This window comes from Ursus maritimus, unplaced genomic scaffold (assembly GCF_017311325.1).
Source record: "Ursus maritimus isolate PB19 unplaced genomic scaffold, ASM1731132v1 scaffold_7, whole genome shotgun sequence".
NCBI lineage: Eukaryota > Metazoa > Chordata > Mammalia > Carnivora > Ursidae > Ursus > Ursus maritimus.
In genome coordinates this window covers 953,623-963,279 of record NW_024426885.1, presented here as the reverse complement: position 1 = coordinate 963,279, position 9,657 = coordinate 953,623, and the positions used below count along the sequence as shown (strand labels likewise).

The 9,657-nt window shown below is 57.1% G+C and overlaps 1 protein-coding gene across 2 annotated transcripts in view; it reads left to right on the top strand.

The window, feature by feature from the left end:
* INPP5A (inositol polyphosphate-5-phosphatase A) overlaps nucleotides 1-9,657 on the top strand; it is a 182,353-nt gene that overhangs the window by 48,379 nt on the left and 124,317 nt on the right. For both annotated transcript variants that reach the window (XM_040624538.1, XM_008686002.2), the window contains exon 2: nucleotides 3,539-3,580. In XM_040624538.1, coding sequence (XP_040480472.1) covers nucleotides 3,539-3,580 — 42 coding nt within the window. The remainder of the gene's footprint in view (nucleotides 1-3,538; nucleotides 3,581-9,657) is intronic.

The following is a 9,657-nucleotide window of genomic DNA, read 5'->3' as shown; positions in this document are numbered from 1 at the left end:
CCCCCCCCCCCCCCGCAACGTGGCTCCCCCTCGTCCGTCCCTTCCATGCGATGGGCAGGCAGGTTGGGGGGAAGCACCCTTTGCAGGGGTGGGCCAAGGTGCTGGTGAAGTCTCTTCCCCAGGAGGGTAGGCTTCTGGTGTGGGGAGCGCCCTGGATGTGTTTCCCCGTGGCTCCTCCCGGCCCCTGCCAGAGTCAGGAGAGGATCTGTCTCCAGGGACCCTCCTCTGATCTAGACAGTCAGTATCTGCTGAGATACCTGCAGGTAAAAACCTACCAAAACACGGGACCCTCCTTGAAACTGTGGGCCTGAGGAGCTTCTCATCACGCTTGTCTGCACTCAGCTTCCAGCAGTTCATTGAGTGACCATCAGTGTCTTCCCACTGGGTTTCGGCTCCAACATCTTCTCCAGGAGAGCAGGTCTGGGCCGCAAGTCCAGCGAGACAGGACTTTGGGGTATTTGCCAGCCACCCCAGCTCTCCGGCAGGTCCGAGAAAAGTCAGCGTGAGGACAGGAGTGGGACTCACATGCCTTTGCGGTTTGAGCTGTAATTCGAGTCCTGACTGACCTTTTCAGTTACCTGTAACCGTAACCAGAATGGCCAGTTGCATCAGCGGCCGTCCTGATGTTGAACCTTCCATGCATTCGGAGAATAGTCCACCTGGTTGTGCCGTGTGAATCTTTAACGTGCTGTTGCATTCTTTAATTTGGGGTATTTGTCTTGATGGCCGTGAGTGGGATAGGTGTGACGTTTCTCCCCTTCTGTGTGTGCGGTCTTCACCGTGTTTATATGTCAACATTACGTTTACTTCATTACGGGGACCTTGAAGCTTCCCTTCTTTTTCTGTAGAGCTGCTGCCCGGTAACGTCGCTAACTACATCTGACTGCTTAAGATTAATAGTAGAAACTCAGCTCGTTAGTCACACTGGCCACATTTCAAGTACAAATTTGACTAGTGCAAATATAGCGTGTTTCTGTCCTCACGGAGGGGTCTGTTTGACCGTGCTGATCCCTGTGTCGGTGGAAACGTTCTGTAATTTGCACTGTTCAGCTCTGGGGCCTCTGGGCTTCCAAGCAGGTGCGTGTACATGCACGTCCGTGTGCGCATGTGTGCGTGTGCACCCGTGTGTGTGCACGTGCACATCTCTGTGTGCACGCATGTGTGCATGGGTGTGCGTGCGTGTGCACATAGTAGGGACACAGTATAACTGTTGCTCTTTTGCTGGCTTGTTTTTAGCAGCTTTCATATAATCCACAAATAGTTTTCCCTGTTTGTCCCTTGCTCTTACTGTTGCATATAGTGACCAGTGGTTATTTTAAGTATTGTCACCACGTCCTGAGTGCTTTCATTGTTTGTCTCTGATTTACGCTTTTAAAACTAAGTTAAAAAATTTGGAAGTAAGGTATGGTGATCATAAGCATATTAGAAATGGAGAAAAGAAAAGAAGTGTTGACCTTTTCTTCTCAGTCCCGCGCTGGCCTTCAGGAGCAGGGGCGGGAGCTATGTCCTGGTCCACGAGTCGTGCAGCCGGGTCTTCTCCTCAGTCTCAAGGCTGTGAAAGGTGGCTGTCACCCTGATGTGCCCTCTGCTTCCTCCCCAGAGGGGACAGCTCTGCCCTCGGCTCTTTTGTCCTTGCTGGGACTGGGCCGGGCTCAGGCAGGGGCCGCTGGTTCCCGGGAGCGTCTTCCGGGCCCTGGCACAGGAAGTCCTCTTCCTTTGGCTGCCGTGGCACGGCGCTCACCGTGGGGCAGCCGTGCAGCCAGCAGCATAGGCCATCGTAGAGCATTTCCATCACCCCCAAGGAAAGCGGGTGCCCCTGAGCAGCCAGCCCACCCTGACGGCAGTCGGCTTTCTCTCTGCGTGGGCCGTCCCTCATGCGGATTCACGTGTTGTTTCCCGTCTGTGTCTGGCGTCTTCCATGGCGCGTGGTGTTTTTGAGGCCCACCCGCGTTGTAGCAACTGTCAGGGCTTTGTTCCTTTTTAGGGTCTAGTCATCGTCCTTTGTGTGGGTGGACGACCCTTCGTCATCCGTTTGTCCATGGGTGGGTATTTGGGCCATTTCCACATTTGGCGACACGGCCAGTGCCTCTGCGAGTGCTGATGCCTGTTTCTGTGTGACACGTGGTGACGGGATCACATGCAGACTCTGTTCTACACGTCAGGGAACCGCCGGGCTTCTGTGCAGTGTCTGTGGACTCCCGTTCCTCCCTGTCCACCCCACACTGCCCGCCGTTACCCCTTGGGTTTCAGCAGTCCCGGTGGGTGTGCCATGGCCTCTGTGGGTGGGTCTGTATGTCCCTGATGGCAGACGCTATGCTACAGCTTTCTGCGTGCTCAATGCTCATTTTGTCCAAACAAGCCCAGTTTTTGTCTCTTTGGGGCAGCCTCCTCCTTGCTCCCCCACAGGGAAGACGGTGGAGTCTGGGAGGGTTGCTAGGGGCATGGGGGGTGCTGGCACTGGGCCCGGCCCCCTGAGCTTGGTCGTGGTGGCGAGGACCCCTGCCTGGACCCCGGGCCCCGCCTCTGTGAGGCGGTTGTCAGCACTCCCCTCCTGTGGACTGCGGGCTCTCATTCCACAGCCGGCTTCTTCCCTTCATGACCTGGTCTGAAGTTCCATATTCCTGGGTTTCAGGACCCTCGCAGAGGTGGCAAGCACCTGCTCGTGTGGCCAGCCACGGATGCTGCGACTTTGGGTCGCAGGCTGCATCTGGGCTCAAGGCAGAAACCTCTGGGCTGCAGGCTGGTTTTGTGTTTCGAACTGTGGCGAAGGCACATGGTATTAGACGGTCATTGTCACGGCCCAGGAGCATGCGGTCCTGTGGTGTTGGTGTGTCTGCGTCGTTCTGTGCCGCGTCTCCAGAGCGCTGTCGTCCTGCAGACCTTCGAATGCCTTCCTGCCTCGTCTCGCACCGCGCTTCCTCTCAGTGCCTTGTCCGTGGTTGGGGTTGCATGGGCACGCGCCCTCTCGGCTGGTGACTGGTTGTCCGCAACCCCCAGCGAGTATGTCTGCTCATGGGAGATGGTGTGTTCTGTGCAGCTCTTTCCCCGGAGGCCTGGGGGCTTGAAGCCCACCTTCGGGGCCCTGCTGCTCTCTGCCTCATCCTGGAAGTTGGCCCGAGGGCCGCCGCTGGAACCCTGTCCCTCGAGGACAGAGGCTCCCCTCAGGCCAGCACCTGCTGTGCCGTCTGTCCTGCAGCAGACACTGGCCGGGCGGTGGGCTGTCCCTCCCCATGACCCCTGTGGGGACGGAGCAGGGCGAAGGGTCAGGTGTGGACACTGGGTGCTGCAGGGCCTGCCTGTTGCCTGGAGAGGTTTGTCTCTGGGACAGCCTGCAGGGTGGTCCCTCACCGTAGAGCTGGGTCCCTCCTGGGGGTGGGAAGCTCCCCCCGCAGAGTGTGCTCCCCATGCAGTGTGCCCCCCATGGGTGCCCCACTGTGAGGCCTGCAGGTGGGTCTGGATGAAGACCGTTAGCTTCTGCTCGTGGCTCTTTGGGGCTGTGCCGATGGTCTGACTGTCTTTTTTTCTTCTTAATTTATAGCCAGAAAACCTACAGAAGAACTGGCTTCGGGAATTTTACCAGGTAAGATGTGCTGTGACAGCGTGCTCTCTCAGATGAGTGTACATGCCGTGAGTACTTTATTTACGTGGAAGCCGTGTTCTGTCTGCATCGCGTGTGGGCTTGCACTGCCCAGGGCTATGATGGGCGTCACGTTCCTCCTCAGAGGCTTCTTTTCAGATCCCCCTCCTCCGGCCAGGATTCAGAGGACCCAGGTAGGGGTCTCTGCGTCATTGGAGGGGAGAGGCCATTGAAAGCTTCTGGGGACATGATGCCTTTCAGGAGGGTCCTCTGGTTGCAACCTGAAGGTGGCAAAGCCATGCAGAGGGGCCGTGGTGGGGTCTGGATGGAAAGCGTGGAGACTGGGCTGTGGGGAGGTGGACGTGGGTTACAGGCTCGAGAGGGTGTGTTACGAGGATGAGGGGCCAGATTCCAGCACTGGGTGCTGAGTGGGTGTTGGTCTGTGCTGGATTCTGTGGCTGATGCTGGGAGCGGATTTGGAGCAATGGACAGTCAGCTGTGCTCCCAGAGCATGAGCTCAGCCAAGGGCAGCTCAGGTGTCGGCAGGACAGAGAGGATGACCGATGCAGTGGGGTTGAGCACGTGACACGTGTGCGTCTGGGACCCCTGGGTAGGGCGTTGGAGAGGCCGCTCTGAGGCAGGGGGTGTCTGAAGAGACCTCGGGGGTGGGGGGAGAGGAGCTCGGTGGCTTGGCATCCAGCATGGCTGGGGCAGTGGTGACTGGACCTGGACGGAGGTGAGGGGCCCACAGCCCAGAGGGTAGCTGGGAGCAGGACGGCACAGGTGGGGTGGTGGCGGAGGAGCGGCTGGGGTCTGTTCCCTGCCCTCCTGCAGCTCTTCTGAGCCAGTGGGTGTGTCATGAACAGGACACACTCGGAGATATTGGGGATGGCCTCAGGGTCCGGCGGGGGCAGAGGGGCTGGCTCAGCAGTGGGTCCACTTCGGCATGGGCTGTGTCCTGCCTGCTCCCAGCAATGGCCGGGCTCTAGGCTAGGGTGGGCTGAGCACAAGCCTGTGAAAACGGGCCAATGGGCTGCTCCAGGCTCCTGCTGTCCACGCTGGGTGTCGGGGCGGCCATGTGCTGGGTCTGCTGGTGCCAAGCCGTCCACCAGAGGCTCCGAGTGCAGTGGTGGGTGCTGGCAGGTCCTACTCCCTGTTGGGGAGGCAGCAGGCACCCGGAGGGGAGAGCCTCGGGCAGACATTTTCGTCCCTTGTGTCCAGCGAGGTGTGTCCTCCTGGGGTGTGTGGAGGTGGGGCCCCTCCGTCCTCTATCCCACAGGGATTGTCTGCCAAGTGTCGTGCTTGGTTCTTGGCAGGGACGGAAGGCAGATCCCTGGGACACGAGGGAAGCTCTGGAAGGAGCGTTGTCTGGGAGGGGCGGGTGGAAGGCTGTCGGGAGGGTCTCTGGCAGAGCCTGGTGGGCTCTCAGCCCTTCCTCCCCTAGCGTTCTGCCCTGTCCGGGGCTCCCCGGCCCAGGCGCAGGCCTGGCAGAGCTGTGGCCAGGGTCAGCTCCGGGCAGGAAGCCGGCCAAGGGGGTGAAGGCAAGGGCCCTTCCTGGCCAAGCACTGGGTTGGGGGGCTGGACGGGCTCCGGCAGCCCCTCTGCCTGCGGTGCCCTCCGTCCTGCTGTCTGGGCTCCCGGGGCCTGGGTCAGCTTTGGCTGGGGCAGCCACCATGTGAAGTTACAGCTCCTGTTCCTGTTTTTCAAAGGTGGGCCCGGAATTTGAGGTCTCTGTTAGGTGCACGTCTTGGAGGGGCAAGTAAGTGGCGGTGTTGGCCCCACGCTGGTCCGCGGTGAGAGGCCCCTGTGGGGGAGACCCCGCCTGACAGCCCCGCATTGAATTTCAGTGCATGCTTTCAGGCTCTTCCCTTCTTCTGTTGACGTGGTCCCTGGGGCGTGTTGTGGCAGCCAGGCTTCCAGTGGTCTGCGAGTGAGTTCAGAGCTGGGCAGCTGTGCTTTCTGTAAGCTCTGACCCTGGAAAGCCACAGACCACAGGTGTCTCTCCCTTTCTGAGCCTCCTTGCTGCACATGAGCCATGTCAGGCTGTTTCTGGAACCTGGAACCTGGAACCTGGAACCTGGAATCCAGAGGGGCAGGTGGGCTGCGGTTTTCCTCAGGCTCTGTTTCCCAGGGTCCCTGATGTCCTTCCCGGAGGATCGAGCCTTTGCAGAGAGAAAGCGGGTCGTGCGTGACGGTGTGCTGGACGGGGCTGCAGCTTTTCCTGGTTTCTGAGCAGAAGTTTCTTCAGAAGGAAGTAATTGCAGGGACACTTAGAGAATTTTCAGTAATGATTCTTACAAGTAAGAATTTAAGGCAAGTCCCCTGACACGTTTTGGGCTGACTGGGTCAGTGAGGTGATTGGCCAGCTGACCGCAGCTCAGCAGCTGGCCTGAGCGGAGAGGGAGCGGGTCTTGCCCGGAGCAGGGGCCAGCGCCCCGGGCCAGCACTCAGGGAGGAGGGACCTCAAGGCCCAGGAGCGCTGGGTCACTGCCTTTTTAAAAAGATTTTTTAGTTCCTACTATGCAGTTATGTTGTTTTTCAACATAGCCTTTAATAGGCTACTTTTATAAACACAAGAACTGAATATGACATACGTGCTTGTGGATTAATTTTTGCTTTTTCTGTGACCCTTGATCACCATAAAAATGCAGGAAGCAGGAGAAAATATTGCTGGGGTTTCCCTTTACTTCTGACGAGCCTCTGATGCTTTTGGCATCCAGGATTTTCACAAATTCAGTCCTGAATGTGGCCCGTGGCATCAGAGAAGGTGCACAGCCTGGCGTCACCGCAGCTGGCTTCCCACGCCCCTCCCTGTCCAGTCTCCCCGAGTGTCAGACTCTTGGACCCATGGCTGGTGACATGAGTCTCCCCCTTGTTGGGGAGCACAGGCCCCCAGTCCTGGGGTGAGTCCCTGCTCTCACCCCCCTCCATGCGTGTAGCGGGCTTTGTGCGCCCACTTCTCGGTCCACCCAGGACCTCCCTCAGGGCCTGGCCACATCCCCATTCTGCTCTCTGTAAGCGGAGGGTGCTCCCCAAAACTGCAGCTCAGGTCAGGTGGCTCTCCTGCTCTGGTCCCCGGGGTGAGAGCCCAGGGTCTGTATGTGGCCTTCTCTGCTCTGTCCGCTGACTCGCTCTGTCCCCAGATACGTCAGGTGTTTCAGGCCTCTGTGCTTGCTCTAACCCGGCTGTCCCCACCTTCCCACCCCTTGTCTCCCCCTTCCCGCACTCTCCCGATCCTTGTCCTTGCCACCCCCCCAAGAGAGTCCCCTCCTGGTCACTCTTGGCCTCTCCCACTCTCATCGTGCTCTGTGGATTCATCGTCACCATCTGAACTTGCAGTCTGTGTCTGTTCTCCCCCCCAGAAATGGGGGCTCCACATCTGCCTTGGCCTCGATTATGTGTCCCCCCCCCCACGTTCCTGCCTTGAAGATAGTGTGTGAGGCAGGGGCGTTCGGGGAGTGACTAGGGTTGGATGAGGTCGTGAGGCGTGCCCATGGCGGCATCACTGCTCCTATAAGGAGAGGGAGAGGCCACAGTGCAGGACGGCCAGCCAGCATGCCAGGTGTGAGGGGCACGACACCCCTGCCCTTGGGAGTGTCCATCACACGGGAGAGACAGCCAGAGAGCCCTATGGATGGCACAGGGGGGTGCTGGGAAGGAAGTGGCCTGCCTGGGGCTGGGTTCTCAGGAAGGCTCTTGAGGCCGTGCCCACACCTGGGAATGGGCGGGAGCGGCCGTCCTGCTTCGTGGGTCACCCTGAGCTCTCCAAGCTGCGGGCGAGGCTGCTGGGAAGTCCGTTCCAACATTCCCCCTCTATGGTGATGGTGTCCTTGCAGCCCCGCTCTTGGGGGCAGGCTGCTGTCCCGCTCACTCCTCCTGAGCACCTAGGGGTGTGTGTGGCGCATGGCGTGCTTTCAGCGCTTCGTTCTCGAAGAACGGTCCGGGGAAGTTGCACAAAGCAGAAAGTATAGATCCATACCCCCACCTGTTCTGCCTCTGGTTTGATGCTCGCGCCCGAGTGTTCGCGTCTCACCGGCTGTGTGCCTGAGGGAGGGGGCACCGGCCCTCGCGGGTTGCAAATACACGTATATATACAGCTTGACTCTTTCTAGTAAGCTGGGATGTCTGTGTCAGTAAGTGCACACTGTCTCTTTGAGCGACTTCAGAGCATTCCATTGCCTGGACTGGCCATCGTTCTTAAAGTCGCCGTTCTGGTGATGGGGTGCTAGGTTGTTCTGAGTTTATTGTGGTGCTGGAGATAGGTTTTAGAACAGTCATAGCGTCTCTCATACAAATATGAATTGAGCCAGTATTGAAGATTTAAAAAACCACGGTAATAAGTATTTCTTATTAGTGAGAGAAGCAAGAGAAGTGAGATATTAGACATCTGTGCTTCAGACAACACTCCGCAGAGCAAAGCCAGATTGTCCCAGCAGCCGAGGGCCTTTGCCTGAGGAATGAACAGTGGCCAGCGATCGGTTCTTTCCACTGGACGTCGTGCTGCTGTGGTCAGGAGTCATTTGCGTTGCTATCAGGTTTTAGAATTCACAGAATTGTAAAACAGCTCAGTGATCAGTAAGGTCGAGAGAACCCAAATCAGGGATCTCAAGTGGCCATGCTGTTTGCCATTTCAAGTTTTCCTGACAGTCGTGGTAAAAGCAATGTGATGCGCGATGCCTTCTTCCAGGTAGCCTGCAGGAGCGGGCGCCAGACCTACCCTCCCACCTTAAACTAAAACCAGGAAACATCTGTGAAACTATGGTTTTCAAACAGCAGAGCCCAGGGTGGGCTGGGCGGTGACCACGGAGAGGGTCAGAGCTGCCCTCCGGCTGCCCGACCTGCCGCTGGAGGGGTGTCCGGGCGGGCACCCAGCAAGGGGGAAGGTACGGTCACTGTTTACAGCCGATCAGAGATTACCAGGCGGGCGAGGACGCAGGAAGACAGGACCCTAGGGAGGAGAAAACCAATCAGGAGTGTGGCTAGAGGGTTACGGTTTTGTCGATCTCAGAGGACCTGCTCTGGGTTTTATTACGTCTGTTGTTTTTCTGTTTCCTCATTCACTGATTTCTGCTCTTTATATTTTTCCTTTCTTTTGATTATTTTGGATTTAATTTGTTTTTCTAATCTAATTTCTGAAGGTAGAAGACAAAATCACCAATTTCAGAAATCTGACATGGGGCATCATCACTCAAAATCCTACAGGCATTAAAGAGATAAGAAGGGAATATCATGGGCAACTTTATGCTGGTAAATTTGAAAATTTATATGAAAGGAACATATTTTTGGAAAAATGAAGCATCAAAGCTTACAGTTAAGAAATAAGTGAACTCAGTACCCTCTCTCTGTTAAATTAAAATTTGCCCAACACTTTCAGACAAAAACCTCCAGGACCATGTGGTTTCACTGGTAAGTTCTGTCAAACACGCAAGAAACAATCGCAGTTGTTGGGAACTTTCAGGAGGACTGAAGCCCCGGCGATGCTTCCTCACCCGACACACGGCAGCGCCACGAAGACAGAGGCTCTGCGTGCCGAAGGTACGTGCACGGTGTGTCCCATGAAGCAGATGCAATAGAAAACTCGGGCACCAAGCGTGTAAGGCAGTGCGCGCGCGCACACACAGCATATCAGAACGCTAGTGCGTCATCACCAACGAATGGAAGTCGGAAATCCGTCAGTAAAATCCACCGGGTCAAGAGTCACGGAGAAAAGCCATACGCTCATCCCCAGATATGCAGACGAAGCATCTGGCGCAATCCTAGAGCTATTTCTGATGAAGACTCTGAGCGAACCAAGAACTGAGGGGACCTCCCCCCGCCTGCAAGGAGCGTCTTTGGAGCCCACAGCTGACCGCAGACCCACCGGGGCAGGGCAGGGGCGCCTGGCGTCCCCTCTCCTGCTCAGTGTGGTCCCGAGGGTCCTGGCCAGTGCAGTAAGGTGAGAAAAGGAAATGAAAGCCATGAAGATTTAAAAGGAGGGAATAAAACTCCTGTGTGGGTGGCCATACGACTGGCTGCTGGGGTCACGAAGGACCCACAGACTTTGCTCACGTGGGCACCTTTATTGAGCTGGCAGCATACAG